The sequence below is a fragment of the Dipodomys ordii genome, unplaced genomic scaffold, assembly GCF_000151885.1.
Source record: "Dipodomys ordii isolate 6190 unplaced genomic scaffold, Dord_2.0 Scaffold67, whole genome shotgun sequence".
NCBI classification, from domain to species: Eukaryota; Metazoa; Chordata; class Mammalia; order Rodentia; family Heteromyidae; genus Dipodomys; species Dipodomys ordii.
Window position 1 is genome coordinate 8,453,036 of NW_012267283.1, and position 20,560 is coordinate 8,473,595.

At 39.9% G+C, this 20,560-nt stretch overlaps 1 protein-coding gene across 1 annotated transcript; it reads left to right on the forward strand.

The window, feature by feature from the left end:
- Window positions 1-6,429: 6,429 nt before the first annotated feature.
- On the forward strand, window positions 6,430-18,151 carry Aldob (aldolase B, fructose-bisphosphate). The gene is made up of 9 exons (XM_013023307.1): window positions 6,430-6,526; window positions 9,837-9,958; window positions 10,682-10,893; window positions 11,776-11,830; window positions 12,612-12,772; window positions 13,626-13,709; window positions 14,698-14,872; window positions 15,270-15,469; window positions 17,660-18,151. Exons 2-9 carry the CDS (start codon window positions 9,847-9,849, stop codon window positions 17,753-17,755), a joined length of 1,095 nt encoding a protein of 364 aa, XP_012878761.1. The 5' UTR covers window positions 6,430-6,526; window positions 9,837-9,846; the 3' UTR covers window positions 17,756-18,151.
- Window positions 18,152-20,560: the final 2,409 nt, after the last annotated feature.

Sequence of the window (20,560 nt, forward strand, 5' to 3'; positions counted from 1 at the left end):
CTTTCACATTTCCTCCTGAAACCAAGGGGGTCCCATTCTCCCTTGTTGCTCTCTGTTGCTCCAAAAAAGCAACAACAGAAGCGGGCACTGTGCCCCGGGATCAGGGTTGGAAACAGATCAAGAGCCAAGGAGGCTGTTGGCAGATCAGTACCGGAATCACTACTTGCACAGCCTCCTGCTGGGTGCAATGATTGGAAGCAAACCTCCCCTGGCCCCTGGCCACAGGGATAACTTGTTCCAGCCTCTTCTTTACACCTCCATCTGGCAATCCAGCACGTGGCTAGTGCCATAGGTCTCAGCTGGAGCACAGAGGACACGCTGGTCCCACGTAGCCAGGCCTTGTACTGACCTGGAAGGGTGTTGCTGATGAAATGACCTTGGCTGCCGGCCGGCAGACATCCATCCGTTTCTCCTCCTTTATGTCCCTTTTCCCTTTCTACCAAGAATAGTGTCATTTGCTCTATTCTCCTCAAGTCTCACCAGTTTCCTTCTGTATATAATTAACTGGTTCTTTTCCTCACAGGGGAAGAGTATTTTTGATTATTTATGTTCTTCATACTCTCTGTTGGGGGTACTTTTTCATAAGTGAGGACATGCAACTTGGAGATGTGTCCAGCTTAACTTCTCGACAATGTCCTCTAGCTATTAAGTCAAAATCTTGCTTTCTGATTCTCAAACTTTGTGTGTGTGTGTGTGTGTGTGTCCACCACAGGGGTACTAATGATGTCTAATTCTATGGCGTACCATGGTTGACAACACTAAGCAAAGTTGTGAGACTTCATAGTTTTCAAAGAGTTCATTCAGATGGCATCATCTGAGTGACACAGAAGCTCTGTAATGCTGGGTAAAACTGGTATTCCGAGGCTCTTGTGTACATCAGGAAAGGGAGGATACAAGGAGGCTAGATTGTCTTTCATTTCCTGGACAGTCAGAAGCAGGGCCACCCTCAGCACACAGAACCCCCTGCTTTCTCACTTGGGAGTTTTGCTTCTGGAAAAGCATTGTGTAATGTGTTTTCTACCTAAAGGCCAATAGTTTTACCAAAGAGTTAAGAAATACTTGTGAGACGTATTAGTCTGGGGGCACGGGGTGCCATAAATGACATAAGTAACCAATAACCTGATTAGATAGTGAGAGAGAAGTTGGACTTTGAAATGATTGAGCAAAAGGCAAAGAGAGAACACTGACAAAGTAGTAAATAACCCAGTGTGTGGGGGTATGTCTGGGAACATGGGGATGAGTGGCCACTGAGGTCCACAGTGTAGCTCTCTCCTGTCAGATAATTCCTGGTCCATCAGTAACTGAAATTCTTACCTATTCACTCTGTTCTTATGTTATCTTGACTGCATGGACATTTCTTGGGATAAAGAAAACCTCAACTTCTTTTCTCCCCCTTCTCCTCCTCCTCCTCCTCCTCCTTTGCCAGTCCTGGGTCTTGAACTCAGGGCCTAGGCACTGTCCCTGAGCTTCTTTTTCTCAAGGCTAGCACTTGAGCCACAGCACCATTTCTGGCTCTTTCTGTTTATGTGGTCCAAAGAATCGAACCCAGGGCTTCACGCATGCTAGGCAAACACTCTACCACTAAGCCACATTCCCAGTCCTCTTTCTTCCTTTTTGACAAGATCTCACTAACCTGACATCACACTGAGAATCCTCTGCCCTTCCCTCCTGAGTATTGGTGCGACAGGTGGGTACCACAACTATGCCCAGCTCAGAAACCACACATTCTTTTACATATATGAATTCTTGATGAAGGAATACTTCCTATTCTTGAGGAAGAATGAATGTGGTTTCAGGCAGCCATGATTCTTCTAGTCGCAATGTGTAGATGTGGTCTCCTTTTATGAGAGCTCTTTCTCCATTTCAAATTTCAGTTTCTGTCCTGAGAATGGGATTTTGAGGCTCTACAATATGGGCTTTTTTTTTTTTTTGCTGATCCTGGGGCTTGAACTCAGGGTGCTGTCCTCTTTGTGCTCTTTGTACTCGAGGCTAGTGCTCTACCACTTGAGCCACACTGCCACTTCCAGCTTTTTTGAGTAGTTTATTGGAGATCTGCCTGGGATGGCTACAAACCAGTATCCTCACATCTCAGCCTCCTGAGTAGCTAGGATTTTGGGATGAGCCAAAGAACAGTCTGTTGTTGTTGTCAGTCCCTAACTCCAGGCTTGGGTGTTATCCCTGAGCTTTTCTGCTCAAGGCTAGCTCTCTACCACTTGAGCCACAGCTCCACTTGGACACTCTTAGATTCATTGGTTCCTTCCTTTCCCTCTTGATAGGCCTTCTACTTTCATGTCTTTTTACACCCCTCCCCAATTTGGATTATATATATGAGAAATCATGAGATGCTTGGCTTATTTTGGAAATCAAAGTTTTTTTTTTGTTTGACTGCTTTTGTTTGTTTGTGTTCACTGCTAGGGATCAAACTCAGGGCCTCATGCATGCTAGGTGACGCTCTACCACTGAGCTTCACCTGCAGTCCCACTGAGCACGTTGTTTGAAGAGATATTTGTACATTCACAATCTTGGCAGCATTATTCACAATAGCCAAAAGTGGTAGCAGCCAAAGGGTCCACTGACTACTGAAAGAATGCACAGCATTTAGCAAATACAAACAATGGAACTTTCAGCCTTTGATGGTAACAAAATTCTGACATGCTGCATGAATGAAACTTGAGGGCATCGAGTGAAAGAAGCCCCTTATGAAAAGAAAACAGCATGATTCTACTTACAAGAAGTATTTGGAGTGGGCCAACTCCTAGCAGCAGAAAATAGAACCCTGGTTTCCAGGACCTAGGAGTAGTGGCACAGAAAGCATAATGGTTCAGTTCTACCCAAGTTCTGGGGCTTAGTTACATAACAGTGTACTTATACTTAATGCCACTGCCACAGACACCTAAAAGTTTTAAAAATGGTCATTTTCATGTCATGTGTATTTTCATCTTGACACTTTGTTTTTAAAAATTGAGAACTACGGTTCTTGTGTAACATTGCAGGGGACCTAGAGCATGACTTACTATAAAATTCCAAATAAACAAAATTAGAGGAAATTTCAAAACCTAGCTCCATTTTATAAGGAAGTGAGAGTTATATCAATTAATGATTTCAAAGACCCCAGGGGTAAACATTGTAAGCCAGTTATTCTAGGTATGTCTGACATTTATATTGAGTCATTTACCTATTTATTAATCCACTTACTTAGCCAAACTTGTTGCCTGCTGGGTTCTGGCCATGGCACTGGATGCAGAAGAGAGTGAGGAAGCACCAGTGCCCTGCTCTTCCAGGTCTAGCACACGGGCTGGATCCATCAGTCTGAAGTATGAATTGGCCATGAATGAACACTATTTAGGATGTTTCAGGTATTTTCTTCCTTGTAACTTCATGGAGTCATCTATGAACACTGTGAAAACCATAACCATCATAGTCTCTTACTGCTTTTTATACTTCTGACCTCAGCCCTCTCTTTCCATCTCTATAGTTGTTTAGTTTCTTAAGATTAGGCCCATATTATCCTTTTTATCGTCTCAATGAAAAGCATATCCACTACAAAATGTCTCCACAGCTAAAAAAAATGCCTTGCACAAAGAAACTCAAAGAAGATTTTGTGAACCATCCTAAAATAACACTAGCTCTGTCTCCATGACCAAACCAGTGGCTCCTGATTCCCAACCATGAAAGAAGCTTCCAATACACTAAGGGCATAGCTATATCACAGAGTGGAGAGGATATAATTCTTTGTCAGGATTCTTGCAACTGCATTGTGTAGATGTGGCTTTGAGTGAGAGCTCTTTTTTCTTTGTATAGCATCACTTTTACAGAACTGTGGGAGAGATGCATGTGTGATTGTGGATTCTCATCAGCTAAGCATGAAGACCTTTTACTTCTGTGTCACCCTCAGATATTGCAGGTATTGATAGTAATGATCATGGATGATATAATACTGCCTGTTAATGGGTGCCTCTAAATCACATTTGCAGTCTGATCCAGCGATTTAATTCTAAGTCATGTTATTACATTCATATTTCATAGCCACTTCCTAATGAAGGCATTACTCGCTTATTTAACAGTTGAGGGGAAAATCTGACCCCATGAATTCAAAACACATCCCAAATGTTTCCCAGCCTCAAAGTGTCATGCTCTTTCTAAATATTGTAAAACTCAATTTTGAACATTTTAAGGTTTGTGAGACTTAAAATAACAAGAACAAAATGCTTCCAGTGATTTCCTCACCAAAGTCCAAAATGACAAAATAATACAATAAAAAACAAGCAAGCAAGCAACAACAAAATGAAATTAAAAAGAAAAAAAAACACACCTCAACAACCCTGCATGTGGTCTGTTTTGGTCAGCAGTTGCCCTTTCTCTAAGGTCCAGTAAGTCATTAGCCCTTCTGAACTTTTCTGGACTTTGAGTTTCAGTTGTACGTGAAGCTGTGGGGGTGGCACATGCCACAGGAGCAGCAGGAGGTGGCTCTGCTCAGTAGCAGGCACACTGCTGTACCGCTCACATGCCTGCCCAGACTGCTGTTCACGTGAAATGATGCCTGCCCAGCAGGCCCAGGAATAGTTAGCTCTGCCAACCGAAGTCAAGTCTTTCTGACTAATGCAGGTTTAATGTCCAAGGTTATACACTGCTGATAGGAAAAGACTTCATCTATGCTATCTGTGGTCATCAGACTGGAAGCAGGACTGTGTTAGACCACCAACAGACTGCATGTACCGGTGCTTTGACTACATAGAAACAAGTTACTTTTCCAGTGAACCAAAGTTCCTTTAGCTCTTAATATTACTGTCATTGTTATTAGCAAGAGTAATGAGAGCTAGCAACATTCGTGGCCAGGTGGAATGTCTTAGCTGTGGTTCTAACCATCCCAGCTTCATCCCACCCAGATCATCACTATCTTCACTCTGCATTATTTTATCGCCATCTACCATATCTTCCTCCATTTTCTTCTAACAAAAATCATCCCAGATGAAACCTTCTATCTTCTGATCAAGTCACCTTGTCGAATCAAGTAGTGGACGCTTGTCTGAGCACCAAGTAGAGATGAGAGAACCAAAGAATGTGCCTATCATGAGGGTTGCAAATGGAGTCTATGGACTGATGGTAACTATACCTGGGCTGGCCCTCTGACATGTCTGAGATAGACCTTGGGCAAAACTTCCCAGGCCTCATGAACGTCAGTTTTAAACATTAAGTGATTATATTTTCTTCAATAATGACATTCATTGTCTATCTTAGAACTTTTAGAAGCTATTTGAACTTTGCTTTTAATTTGGAAAACTAATTCACTGCATTTCCACTCTTCATTGAAGTTTAACTTTTCCAACAACAGATTATAAAGTTAGTATTCAGGCACTTTTTTTTTGGTCTTGCTGTCCATTTTGTGTAAAAGGAATATGCTCCAGAGTTTTTTTATTTTTCTGCAATTATGGTCATTCCATTTTTTTAGAGTTCTCCTTCTTACCTCATTGAATGTTTCAGGAAGCATTTAATCTTCTTAACTACATTCTCTTGAATTAGTTTAGAGTTTGATCAGAGATGAAAATATGCATAATGAAACCATACTTGGTGCTGTATCTGGGGGTCCTGGTGGCTTAATTACTTTGTGTTTAATTCTAGTTTTTAGCAACTTTGAAGACAAGAGTATAAAGGCTGAAGTAGAATGACAATAGTACAAGTGAAAATGGCTTCTGGCATAATATACATTGAAGACTGGGAGGAGAGGGAAAACCTGAATTTTCAAAATAAGATGCTTGGATTTGATTTTTTCCTTCCCACCCCAAAAAAGGTACAACTTTCTTTGCATTTCTTTCATCAAAAGAATGTTCCATTTTAAGTACATATTACAGAAAAATTGTTGGAACTGACTACTAATGAAGTTTTGAAAATGTATAATGAAAATATTGTGTTGCTTGCCTAATTTGGAAATGACTCTGGGATGGCTATTGTATACAGGCATTTTATAAACTCAGTGCTCCTAGGAAGAGCTTCTTGACAGAGGAGGAAATCAAGGTTCAGAGCAAAATAAACAAAATTAACTAACTAAATAAAGTTAAAATAAACACATGACCTTGACCAAGGTCATGTGTTTATTTATTATAAAAGCTAAGCTAACATTTTTCTCAATACCCCTTGATGGACATTGGAGTTCAGTTATTTGTTAACTGATTGATAGGCAGAATCTCACAATCCAGTGTCTAAATTTCCTCACTCATGAAAAATGTAAGGTCTGAATTAGGAACTGCATAATCTAAAAATGTCTTTTGTGGCTTTAACAGTATATCAAGCATAGTGCATGTGAGCATGGGTATTACGAACTGGTTGCTTATTAGCCAATCAGAGATATTGAATTAATACCTCCCTATTGGTTGGTCTAAGATAAAGAGGGAAGGGCAAAACTTAAAAAAAAAAAAAGACTGGGATGAGACCTCTATAAAAACCATGTGTTCCCAGAGACCCGTCCATGTAGCAGCTACCACTTCACTGACAGCTTCCAATACCTAAGAGGACTCTGCTCCCTCAGACTGTAAGTAAAGAAAGTTCCTTTGGAAGCCTAGGCAGCTCGAGTGAACGTGAGGGTAATGATAGGGCTAAGCCTGGACAGGGGAAGGTTTGTTTGCCTTTGTTTTTAGGGAAATCTTGGTGTCTAGTAAGCAGAACTACTTATTCACCCCTTTCTTGAAGGTGACAAAATACTCTGGCTTGATTGCCACTTCCTGTTTACCTGTGTGAAACAGTTCCAAGTCTTTATTCTGAGAAAAATAAGGTGTGTGTGTGTGTGTGTGTGTGTGTTCAATTTTATCTTGGTTTGGTTTTGTTTTAGTTTTTGAGACAGGGTCTCATTTTATATCCTAAGTTGGCCTTGAACTTGCTAAATAGACCAGGCTGGTCTCGAATTGGTCCTCCTTCCTCAGCATTTTGACTGGTAGGATTACATGTGCTGTCCAAATAACTCAATCATAACTTAGAAAAGACATTGGATATAATCTTCCTGGGCCTCAGTTTACTTATGCCTAAAGTAGTAGACTCTAAGGTCACTTATAACTCTATCTTTACTATTCATATACCATTGTCCTAATTTGTGTATGTAGATTACCTCTCATATATATATATATATCATATGTGTATATCTATCTGTCTATCTATCTATCTGTCTGTCTGTCTATCTATCTATCTATTTATCTATCTGTATCTATAGACAGATATGTGCTGAGTAAGAAATCTAGAATGAATGAAGTGAAATGTGAGGGTTTTCTCATCAAGACTGATTACGGATGGCTTATGTAGATGTTCAAACAGTATACAAGTATATCTTTTTTATTTCTTAGTTAAAAACAGGGTGATTGTATGCATTGCATAGGTCTCTAAAACTTTTTCCTTTTCTTCATTTAAAAATATAATGTGAACAACTTCTCAATACACTTTAAAAATAGTTGACTAGAGACTTTAGTGATTACAGATTTAGGGAAGTAAAACTCAGGGCCAATCAATTTCCTTTCCAGGTTGGCCTACTTTCTCCGAGTGGTGAACATTGGCCTGTAACCCTGTTTTATGATTAACAGAGAGACAGTATTTGTGCTGATGTGGTACAGACCTTTAGTCCCTCTGTAAAATTTAACTTACTGCAAACAGAATGCGTTTGACTTTTCGCTGTTATTCTGAGTCAGCATACCCAGATAAGGAAAACAGATCAGTAATAGAAACATTGAAATCTTTAGGTGTGTTTTTTTTTTAACAAATTGGAAAAAACAAAATTGGAAAAAAATTTGCATTTGGGGTCTTTGTTGCCATTGTTATTTTTATTAGCATATGTTAATTATACAAAGAGATTTATTATTATTTTTCCATGCACATATAATAACTACATTTTGTATTTCATAAGACATCTTCATGCCTCTCATGCAAATTCAACAAGTACATTTTGAGTTGCTCTGGTGTTCAGGACGTTCACAGGTTACATGTGAGTTACTTATTCATAAGACAACCAGAATAAATATTGTCACCATCTGGTTCATGGTACACTAAGATGCAGCAAAGTTACTTGACTTGCCCATGGTTACACTTATGGGAGGAGGAGCTGGTCTTTGAACACAGGTTGGTCTGACTTAATAACAATAAATCTCTATGTAGATGCAATAGATGTTACAAATTGTTCATGTCTGTGTTACAGTGACTCACAGCTTGAGGGGCTTTCTGGCCAATTTCTTTCACCAACCCTAAGCTTTCCCTTGAATAGAAAAGATCACCATCACCCCTTATCCCAACTGTGGACCTTATTACTATCAGTTCTTGAGCAGATAATTTATTTTATTATTATTTTTGGGGGGGGTCCGGTCGTGGGGCCTGAACTCTGAGCCTGGGCGCTGTCCCTCAGCTCTTCAGCTCAAGGCTAGGGCTCTACCACTTGAGCCACAGCACCACTTCTGGCTTTTTTCTTTTTGCTTATGTGGTGCTGAGGAATCGAACCCAGGGCCTCATGCATGAAGGGCAAGCACTCTACCACTGAGCCACCTTCCCAGCCCTTGGTCAGACAATTTAAACTCTCTTATTTTCTCTTCTAGTCGGTTAAATGAGAGGACAAAAGTATTTAACTATTTTCTAAGATTATTGTAAGGAATAAATTACATGGTGCATGTCAAATAGATAGAAACCTTGGAAATAGCTATTTTTTCCTTTGCTTAGTTGAGGAAACTTAAAAAAAATCATTTTGACCTTTGTGCAAATGGATGTACTGAGAGGGAAAATTTGTACTTTGGTTTGAAGTCAATACTCTCAAATTGGATTTTGTCTGGTTGAAAACAGGAGGTCCACACCCAGAGCTAAAGATCTCTGACTATAATAACAAAAGTTAATTTATAAACAGGGCAAATCCCATCTGCCAGTGTCTGGGATATAATAGAGCCTTGAAAGATCAGCTTCTTTAGAAACTGATTCTTACTAGTTTTTCTTTGTCCTCCTGTGAAAGCATTATGGTTCCATTCCTTTGGCTAAAACATAATCTCCTCTTGAAATAGAGAGTAGCAAGTACAAGGTCATCAGTTTTACCTTCTTGAGAATTATTCAGTAGACATTGACTCTTTCTATCAAGGGCCAGGTATTAGAAGCCTGCCCTGAAGATATGCAGAAAATGTGAACAAGTGGGTTTGTCATAAAAGACAGGTATCTCTGTCTCATGCCGGTTTGGAATCTTGAGTCGCAGTCTCTCCTTGCTAAAGCAGCAAAGCTTAAAGTCACTGCAACCGAGATTATCATACAGTGTTAGCAGCCTCTATAGCCAGAAGAACCTCCAGGCCCTGAAGCATTTAGTAAAAATTTTCCCTGGTCTTAATCAACAAATCTCACTCAGAGGGTTGAGTGAAGGAGACTTGCGCCTCAGTCTCTCTAGCCTAAAGTAAAAGGCGTTAACTTCAAGGCCATGTGTAGGTTTCTACACTCAAACTGTTTCCTGGAAAAATAATCTGCTGGAAGTGCAGGCTAGAACCAAGTGGGGGATAGTTAGGAGGCTAGAGGCCTCACTGTCCCGTTCTTTAGCCAGTCAGGGCATCCCTTGGCAACAAAAATCCACAGAACAGAGAGCTGGTCCATCATTGAAGTTGTCTTTCTTTGTTAGATTTTAGTGGTCTTAGTGGTCTTAGTGATCTCCAAAATGTCCTCGAAAGCATTCTGTTTAGAATCACCATGAACACTGGTCATCTGGCCTTTATCCATGGTGACTACTTGCAGCTACTCAAGTGAAGTAAAACAACAAACTTACTTGTTGATCCATCTATGAAAATGAGCCAGAAGCATCACGGTCACCAATTTTCCATGCATGACCCTCTTGCATTTTTTTCCAGACCTGTCACCATGGCTCACCGATTTCCAGCCCTCACCCCAGACCAGAAGAAGGAGCTCTCAGAAATTGCTCAGCGCATTGTTGCTAATGGAAAGGGCATCTTGGCCGCCGATGAATCTGTAGGTGAGTGTGGGAAACAGGTCATACAACAGCGTTCTCTCATTTTCTGATAAGCATTCTTCCTCTTGGAGGAAGTAAAGACTCATGTACACATGAGTGGAAACAAGACTCAATGAGTCCCTATGTCTAGCAGACAGAGCTAAGAAAAGCATAGGGGAAGAGACTCCAAGGAGAGAGAGGGCATTTGAATTCAGTCAGTAGCAAGGCCAGGAACTCAGGAACCTGGATGAAGTCAATGAGGATTTAGTTTAAAGACCAATCAAGGAGTTCAGGGAACATCTATATCCTGAAGTAGGGCAGAATATGACTGCGGGAATCCCATGCTGGCACAGGCAGTGCTGTGGCAAGTTTGCACAGGCCGTCCTGAAATGATACATACTAGAGTCAAGAGCCTGCATCCTTCCTTCCACTGCATGCTCATCCAGTGAAACTGAGCACTAGATCAAGGGAGGGCTGGGGCCTGAGGGACTTCTATATGCATCTGGATCCAAGGGTAGCTTCTGTCCTGGTCCCTATACGTGCAGCAGTACATTTCCAATTCATCATGACAGGTTTGTACCCTGAGAAACAACAAAAAAAAGTCAGAAGCTATGAACATTTAAATTAAAAAAGAGAGAGTCTTGCTTTCCATCCTGGTGAGAATATTGACTAAGGTCACAGGAAAGTCCTGGCTTATTTCTTAACGCTGCCTTCACCACCCCAACTCTCCCAACTCTTATCCTTTAGGCACCATGGGAAACCGGCTGCAGAGGATCAAGGTAGAAAACACCGAAGAGAACCGCCGGCAGTTCCGAGAAATCCTCTTCACTGTGGACAATTCCATCAACAAGAGCATTGGGGGCGTGATTCTCTTCCACGAGACCCTCTACCAGAAGGACAGCCAGGGGAAGCTGTTCAGAAACATCCTGAAGGAGAAGGGAATTGTTGTGGGCATCAAGGTGAAATTTTTCACCCATACTTCACCCTGGCTTCCTCCCAGGCACAGGCCAGAATGGTGGCCAAGATAGGGCCTACACCAAAGGTTCTTAGTGTCTAATTTCTCACTCTTTTCCATCATCATCTTTCCATGGAGAACCAGATTATCTCTTAGACTTTTTTTCCAATGTGTTCATCTTTCTTGTTTTTTTTTTTTGTATGTGTTCACCTTTCATTCAGGTTTTCTACAAAATACTTCATCTTTTTACATCTGTACCTCTTATTAAAATATGAATATTTGTATCTTCCTCATGAAGTTCTTACAATAATGAATTATGTTTTCAAAACAGTTCCTATCACATAACTGTTCACTGAAGAGCAGCTCCTTTTAGTAGAAGCATTTGCTTTTCTTTTAACTACGTCTTCTGTTTCTCCATGAACTTCTCTGGTGAAAACCAGCGCTGACATAATTTACAATTCCAAACGCTCATTCCATCTTCAACACAACCTATGGAAGTAGACTTTGTTATTATCTTTATTTTAGAGAGAAGTAAAAACAGAACCTCATGGCATAATATAACTTTGTACACAGTCAAGACTATCCAACTCTTCAGTTCAAGGTCTTCTGCTATGTTGAGAGTAGATGTTGGACCCTTATTTTCTTTACTTCCCTCTTGTCAGACCACAATGCCTGGCAGGAGTGAGTATGCAGAAAATGTCAGAATTGACATTCCTACACTGCTCCTTCCAGGAAACATTCATTCTGCTGTGTACTGAACTGCAACCCTCAGTGATCACCAATTCACTCCTTGGTTTGTGAGAGCAAGGGGGTCACCCGGAGCCCTCCTTGTGTTTTACTGATACATGAACTCTACTAATTTATTGTTAATTATTTGTACCCACAGTTAGACCAAGGAGGCGCTCCCCTTGCAGGAACAAATAAAGAAACCACCATTCAAGGTAAGGATATTGCCTACTCTTATGAGTCACCCCCATATGTTTAGAAATGAAAGCTAGTAAAAAAAAAAGGGGGAGGGGGACAAGTTTTTAAAAATACAAAGATTGCAGTGTTTTTAGAGCCACTCACAACTAGTTTTCAGTCCCAGCATCTTGATAGAATGATAATGTGACATTGAGCCACTCACCTTAAAATAGGATAACAATATCTACTTTGCAGAATTGTTGTAGGACTATACACAATGTACATAAAGTGTGTGTCACAGTACCTCTCAGAGAAGAAACTCTGTACTGGGAACAATTTTAAAAGAACAATCCAGCAGCAGTAGAGAGGAAGGCCTACCAAGTTTTGGGCTCAAACATTTGAAATTGAATCCTCATTCCATTACATGCCAAATAATTTTGCAAAGTAATTTATTAACAGGTAGACCAATATTTTCCCCAACATTGGTTTAGCTAAGCAGAATTTGAATTCTAGCGGTCACTTGTTAGCTGAAAAAATTTCATGGTAAAGTCCCTTAATCACTTTGTACCTCATTTTCCTCATCTGTAAATGAGTTTATTATGAATTCCCTCTATCCTACATAGAGTATCCATTATGTACACCAAAGCCATAATTATTAAGCTTTGGGCCCAGTATTATGCTTGACACTTACGTGCTTAGATGCTGTTAATTCTCAAGGTCTGGGATTGAAAGTTAAGAGAGAACTTCACTTCTTCATAGGCCCCTCATGAACCAGATATTGGAGTATAAGGACATTTTTCTGCCTTTTGTGATTTGCAGGACTTGATGGTCTCTCAGAACGCTGTGCTCAGTACAAGAAAGAGGGTGTTGACTTCGGAAAGTGGCGTGCTGTGTTGAGGATAGATGATCAGTGCCCCTCCAGCCTTGCTATCCAGGAAAATGCCAATGCCTTGGCACGTTATGCCAGCATCTGTCAGCAGGTATGGGAATCTGCTTTTCCCTTAGACAAATAAACAGCAGACTGAAGCTTTCTTTAGAACTTTTCAATTTTACCATAACCTCTCAAATCTCATCTCTTCCCTCACTAGTATATTCTGGTGCCAGTTTTGTTCTATCACTTTTGCTATAATCAAGTATACAGGGAAACATTTGGTTCCACAAGCCAATTAGAGACTCACTAAGTGGTGGGTGCAAAGCCAATGCCATCAACTGCTTCCCTCTGTCCAAATCCTTAAGTCAAGTCTTAAAGATGATCAGGCTTTTGCTTGCTTGAATACCCTCCATAATGTCCAGGATAGTATCCTCTTTGATCCAGAGCTAGAAGATAGTATTTCTGACCTAGTCCCAATCCACATAATTACCTGGAGCATGAAGGTTTGATACCAAAGTTTCCAACCAAGTATTTCTGGGTCCAAATTAAGCTTGGTTTGTTTCTGTGGATACTATGTTGCAGTTACTGGAGTTTAAATCACCTGGAAATTTCCAGTTAGAACTGTACATTCTGCTTAAATTCCTTAACTAACTCACACTGTCCTAAAAAGTTGCCATTAAGGTTCTGAGGTAGCTAGAATAGTTTCTAAAGTAAAGTCCGGAAATGAAAGGGTTCTATTTTTATCCTTTTCCTGAAGCCTTTCCTTTATCCTTACTGTCCTTACTCTCCTTCCTGGGCTAAGCCACAAATCTCACTAGACACTTTACCAATTTCTTTTTACCACCTTCAACTCCATAAGGGCTTCATTTTACACCAACTACATCTGTTGACTCTGCTCCAAAGGAAAGGATCACATTTAACATGGATTCGCTTATCTTCCTTCCTTCCATTTTCTCTTTAAGAATGGGCTGGTGCCTATTGTTGAGCCAGAGGTACTTCCTGATGGGAGCCACGACTTGGAACACTGCCAGTATGTCACTGAGAAGGTACTTGGTCTTATGTATAAAGGCACAAATTCCAGTTGAAAAAAAAATCTTGTCTTAAGAATCAGCTGTTACTCAGAATATAAAGAATGTCATATTTGAAATACCCTTTAGCTCAGAATTGTTACATAGTATGGAGCTTGTGGAGAGGCACTCATCAATTCTCCTTTTGGGCATATAGTATGTGGCTGTTATGAAAAAGAATTTGCAATATGAAGGCTTAGGTTGGAGAATCTGTTTTCCCACAGTGGGACCTAGAGAGTCATATTATCTCCTTTGGACCTCAGCTTTATTATGCATATGCTAAGAATTTTTTAAATAAGACATGAGCTCACTTGAGAAAATGTAACTAGAACTTACATTGTTCACATTTAACTTTCTAGTCACAGTGGTTTGGAGAGGGCTTTTCCTCAGGCACTGTGAGAAAATATAATGACACCAGAGTTTAATTACTGCACTTGCAAAATTATGTAGCTGAAATGGGAGAGGAAAGCACTGTTACTAAAATGTATGTTCTTTTAATGACCTTTCAGCTTCTATGACAGTGAAAAGTAGATGTCACCAACTAGCTAAATAAGTCGCATTAGAGGGTACACTGATTAAAGGAAGAATCTCTAGGGGAAGCTAGAGTAGAGGTAGTGGGGAGAGGTAAGCTTGTGTTTAATAGCTATAGTACTGACTAGGAGAGACATAAAGGCTGGTTCAGAAGCTTTATACCCACACACAGAGGAGAGAAGATGAAGGGAGGGGTTAAGGGATTATAATAAAGGGGTTGAGCTTGTTCAAAGTGCACTGTATGTATCTATGGATTCTCTACAAGAAAACCCTCATTTACTATTAATGCAAAACAATGAGATTCATAAACCAAAAGCTGTGGTCACACAATACTTCGGAATTCCTTCAGTTTGCATTCTTGTGGTATAGAAGTATCACCATCTAAAACATCTGGTACTGATTCTGAATACACTGATTTGGATCACTTGTCCTTCAGGTTCTGGCTGCCGTCTACAAGGCCCTGAATGACCATCATGTTTACCTAGAAGGCACCCTGCTAAAGCCCAACATGGTGACTGCTGGTCATGCCTGCACCAAGAAATATACACCACAGCAAGTGGCCATGGCCACCGTCACAGCTCTCCACCGCACCGTTCCTGCAGCTGTTCCTGGTAAGACCTTGCTTCTCTAACTCTAGGTCTCAGTTACCATCCTTTGAAAGCCCCACAAGTATTTGTGTTTGTATGGAGTCTGCTTCTGTGCTTGAAACAAGATACCAGCCATCTCAACTTCAAGTGTCCAGCACTCCTACTCCACAATGACAAATATCCTGAGGCTCACATTCATTTATATCTCCTCAACATTTCACTCCACCCCCCTTATTTATTAAAGCCCTCTCTCCTTAACTTGCCTAACCTCAGCAAAGGCAAGCGACTTCTATGATGCAGTCCCATGCAAACCAAATACAGAGAAGTGAAACCTTACATTTCTTTTAGGCTCAGTGTTTGCTTTCTCAGGCAGGGTACATAAGGTGGGACTAATACAGTGGAATGGCCTTTCTCCTTCCAGGCATCTGCTTTTTGTCTGGTGGCATGAGTGAAGAGGATGCTACCCTCAACCTTAATGCTATCAACCTGTGCCCTCTGCCCAAGCCCTGGAAACTAAGTTTCTCTTATGGACGGGCCCTGCAGGCCAGTGCACTGGATGCCTGGCATGGCAAGGCTGCAAACAAGAAGGCAACGCAGGATGCTTTTATGAAACGAGCTGTGGTAAGATGCTCCTCCCTCTTATTTATGTGGTCAAGTTGTTACGTGGGCCTGACATTCTTGCATAGAGAAGCATTGGTTTCTTTAGGTAGTGTCCTGGACATCTTAAAATTTGTCATGAGAGATCTATAGGAAGACTGGAGCTACAAAGAGTTTTGAATTATCCATCATGCTAAGCAGGTTGATAACAGCAGTTGGAAAATTTCAGCAGGGGTGATTCAGAAGGAAGAAAAGGACCAAGGGATGAACATGGGATACCTTATATCAAGAAAAGGTGAACATGAAAATCAGCAATTAATAATTGGATGAACCAAAGATCCTGGGAAGAAATATAAATGAGTTACAATAGTAATATGACAGGATGAGAAAAGGCCTTTGGATTGGTGTTTAGGAGCACATTAGTGATCCTCAACAAACCAGTTCTTAAAAGGAGAGAGAAGAGAAGGTTCCTGTTTAAGAACTTTGTCAGAAAAGGATTCCTAAAGATGATCAGGATAAATGAGCACCAAAAATGGGTTATTCAACTAGAAACCATTATTTTTAAAATAATTTCTGTGAGCCAAACAAATGACTAAGGGAAACAAGTCAGACACAGACATTTCTTTCAAGGAGCTGGGAATTTTAATAAAACAGGAAAGAGCTTGGCATGATTAAATTACAACAAAAAGGAGCCTAAGGAGAGAATAAAGATTAGGGGACAGATATTCTTGAAGACAGAAATCTTGAGGATATGGGTGTACATGATACTAAATATTCCGTATGGGGGACATGGTTGGTTGTAGACAAAGGTGAGCGAAAGACAACAAAGAAGAAAGAGAATGGGGCATGATTGTAATAGGTTTGGTAGAAATGAAGAGATAAAGCAGTTGATCACCAATTACTCCTTCTGAGAATGATAAAAAAAATGAAGATTTCAATCCTGACAATGGAGAAGGCAAAAATAGTTGTTGAAGGAAATCATCTAGAAAATTGACCAGACATTATGGCCAGACATAGCCAAGTATCAAGTAAGGGGCAGCTGAAAGGAGAATGGATTTGTGGTTCATTAGTTAGTTCTTTCCTGAATTTTCCCCACAACTCTCTTAAAATCTTAAGAGAGATTGAGATTCCGATTCAAATGGGCATCATCCAGGTAAGTGAGTACAGTGTTTACAGGAGGGAGAAGAGTGGTGAATTTTAGTGATAGCTTCCTCTGGCTCATTGATTGTAGAGGAGTACCAGCAAGGATCCAAATTAACCGAAAGTTTGGAGATAAGGCTTTAAAGGAAAGGAATCCCAAAGGAGGATGGAAAGCCATTTCTGTACATTAGAAAAGTGTAAGCCATTTAGAGATTAGCACTTTTCTTTGGTGATAGGACACGGGACATGTATGTGGTGGCAAGTGGCCGACACACAACATGGACTAATAATTCTCAGTGCAGGTTGGAAGGGCCATCCACAGAGAGAAAGAAAGTAGGATTTCTTACCTAAGACAGTGGTGCTCAAGCTTGAGTATGTCCCCTGATCACCTCAGTGTTTGTGAAAATGCATGTTGCACAGTCTCTCCCACTGATTTCTTACTCAGTCTGGGGTGAGGCCACAGATTGTTCATTTCTAATAAGTTCCTAAGCAATGCTTATAGTTCATGAAAGACTCTTTGAGAACTACTGATAGAAGATGTTAACGTCATGGAGCATCTTGGAGAGAATAGACAAAAGCAACAATGAACTAGAAGAAATGGTACCACTGAGTGGCATTTGGTTAGCACTATAAAATTTCCATAAATTTACCGTTCCTAAGAATGTAGGTGGGGAATAAAATGAGACTATGTAACAGCTACATAAAAATTACATCTTCTTGTGGACAGATAGAACATGGAAAAAATTTTAAATAAGTATTTTCTTAGAATAGCGTTCAATACTGTATGAGTGGGAAATTTCTCAGCTTTAACTTCTAGTCATTTTGCAATATGGTTGGGACTAAAAAGAGTTTTTTCCCAGTAACTGACACAAACATCAGGCTTGCCAAAGAAATGATAGAAAAGTGCAGATTAAAAAGTAGAGATAACATATTCTGGAAGGAAGGGGTGCCTGCAGTCTGATCATGGAGGAGAGAGAAAAATGAAAGTGTAGGTGGTTTCAAATGAGAACTAGAGAGGTGCAAGTCTGGTCTGTTTTCCTTAACTCCCTGTCCTTTCTTGTGCTTGTTTTGTAGGCTAACTGCCAGGCAGCCCAAGGACAGTACGTCCACACAGGCTCTTCCGGTGCAGCTGCCACCCAGTCACTTTTCACTGCCTCTTATACTTACTAGGCCCTGATGTCCACCAGCTGGGTTCCAGCTCTTCTAGTGTCTTGGTGGGAGGCCAAAGGGAGTAACCCTTCAACCACCCCTGGCAAGTAGACAAAGATCAGACTAACCGCAATAGAAACCTCAAATCAGTTACTGAAACATGAGTAGGTATGTCAAGCGTCTGACAAAATTTCACACAGTAGTTTCCTTACATTTCCAGTTCACCATGTTCCAGAGTATTTAACCAAGGAAAGACTAGATTTTATTAAGAAAATGATTTCTTTGTCCAAATAACAATTTTTGAGTAAAACATACAAAAGCCCACGGTGGAGAAGTGCATCTTATGAAAGTCATAGGTTGGTAGGTTATAGAAACAGTTGCAACTGACAAAGAAATAAAATGTTCTGTACAACAGCAGTGGGACTGGGGTTTCGTTTTTCCTTTTTTGTTAATGAACTTAGTGTATTTCATTATCTTTTACTCTACTGGGCATGATTGGCATTAAAGGCTGGGATTCTCAACTTTGAGTCCTCACTGGAAATAGCAGATTCTCAGGCCAAATCTTATCCCAATTAAATCAGAAACTCTAGATATGGGCTCCTTGGAACTACTAGACTTTTAAGAAATTCTCTTGGTGATTGTACTGAGCAGCCAAGTTTGGGAACACTAGCCTAATTTCAAGTTGGAGGGTATGAAGTCAGCTATCATGTACAATGGTTTCTTGAAACTTGTGGAGGTGTTAAGAGAGTACATGTGATGCTGATGCTTGGAGCATTCTTCTGTAAGTGCCCAGGCTTGGTGAAATAGAAGACTTTCCTCTATACAGTCAAGCATGCAACCTAGTTTTGCAACTAATAATGGTCATATTACTATAGTGTATAAACTTTCACTTTTCTTAAGCTATAGAAAAAATACTACAGAACATCATAGTTACAAAAGGGAATTTAAAGATAACTTTGAACAATATAAAAAGAATGATTAAACTGATAGAACCTGGGAAAAAGTGAAAAAGTAGAGGAAAACAAAGGGAGTCAGGAATGTTACATAAACTCGATAGGTTAATAAAGGAAGATCTAGAGCTATGGCTTAGCGTAGAATGCCTGTCTAGAAAGCACAAGGCCGAGTTCAAATTCCAGTACCAATAAAGCACTAAAGGAAATGGATATACATCATTAAAAATGAATATTGCAAATTAAGACTATAGATGAACTTGTCTTAAATACCAAAGATATATTTTAAAAGATAATACAAGTAAACAGAGGCAGCATAAGCATTTTAAAGGTGTAAGATAGAACTAGGGTGAGTGTGGCTCAGGTGGTAGAGCCCCTTGGCTAGCAAGAGCTTGGGCCTGAGTTTAAACCCCAGTAGCGTTAAAAAAAAAAAAAAGCCGAAGCAGTCTTCTGAGGAGAAAGATTGGGGAGGAAGGCACAAGAAAGATCATTCCTACTCATTATGCACCTTCTATAGCATATGGATGCTTATTTTATATGCTTGTCATTCCTTTTCTAAAAACAATATTCATCTAAGCAATTTAAAAAAAGTCTAGGTTATTTAGACAAGGACTTTCACTTTATATATGTCAAAACCAAGCTCAGAGCAGTTAAATTACTTGCCAAGAGTCACACTTGTAATGAAGAGCTCAGAGGATAGAATTCAGGTCTCTTTCTCTTATAATGGACACGGAGCCACGAGGAAAGGTGTGTGATGTAAGACCTTGGATTTGTAGATATCTTCCCTTAGGAAGACAATAAAATTTGTCACTCCGCAAAATTACGGAGAAATGGAGTATGATAGTGGATTCCAACAATTTGCTGCCAGATTCCTTTGCTTAAAAAATTTATCTTTGAACTAATGATTTGCTTCATCTACTTTTTGACACTAATTTACTTCCAAAATTGTTTTATATGAAGCTGAGCACAGAGGGCTCACACCTATAATCCTAGCTACTCAGGTGTCTGAAATCCAGAGGATCTCAGTTTGGAGCCAGCCCAAACATTAAAACCTATGGGACTCATTGCTAAAATAACCAGAAAAAAAGGCTGGGCTGGAAGCATGTCTCAAGTGCTAGAGCACTGGCAGTTCAAATTCTGGTATGAGAGAGAAATCAGACATTAACTTAAGAGGAATTTGAATACTATCAAACTCTGTGATTTGAGCTCTAAAAAAAACTTATTTGATTCCTTCCTTCCCCTATTTTATCTGGTGTCTTCAAATCTTTATCACAAATCCCCAACTGTCCCCAGAAACTATGCCCAGTCCTCCTCTTTCCCTCACAAAACATGAATTTACTTATTTGCAAAATATGAGTCACTTCAGATGACTTCAATTTTCACCCTTCCTTAGTGAGACACTAGTAAATCTGACTTCTTTTTTCTCAAATAAGAGGAAGGTCCCAAAATGCTAGGAACATCAATGCTAGAATTCATGTTAGCTCATCCAATAATTTAATCAGCTCTCCTCCCATTGTTTTCTGTCTTCAACCTCTTGATTAGCTATCTTCCAAGACAAAAATGATCTCAATTTTATTTAATGTCAATCTACAGCCCTCTTTTTAAATTTAAATTTCATTTTGACAAATAATAATTGTGTGTATTTATCAGGCACAATGTTATACAACTTTCTTTATATCCAGACAAGTAATCTCCTTTATTCCTTTGTCAGATCTGGAAAACAGTAAAAAGAATGAAAAATAAGTTCTTGACACTTTTCTCAACTAAGACATCCATTCAACAGCTGTATCCTCCCATTACTGTTATTTTAGAAATAATTTGTTCACTTGCAAAGGGCCTAATTTCATAATAAACAAACATTAACCAATTAAATTTT

Excerpts from the sequence above, each read along its gene's own strand:
- Aldob (XM_013023307.1), top strand. The coding sequence starts at position 9,847 with ATGGCTCACCGATTTCCAGCCCTCACCCCAGACCAGAAGAAGGAGCTC. Across the intron at positions 12,773-13,625 it reads ATGCCAGCATCTGTCAGCAG|AATGGGCTGGTGCCTATTGT; the intron begins GTATGGGAATCT and ends TTTCTCTTTAAG. Across the intron at positions 15,470-17,659 it reads CTTTTATGAAACGAGCTGTG|GCTAACTGCCAGGCAGCCCA; the intron begins GTAAGATGCTCC and ends CTTGTTTTGTAG.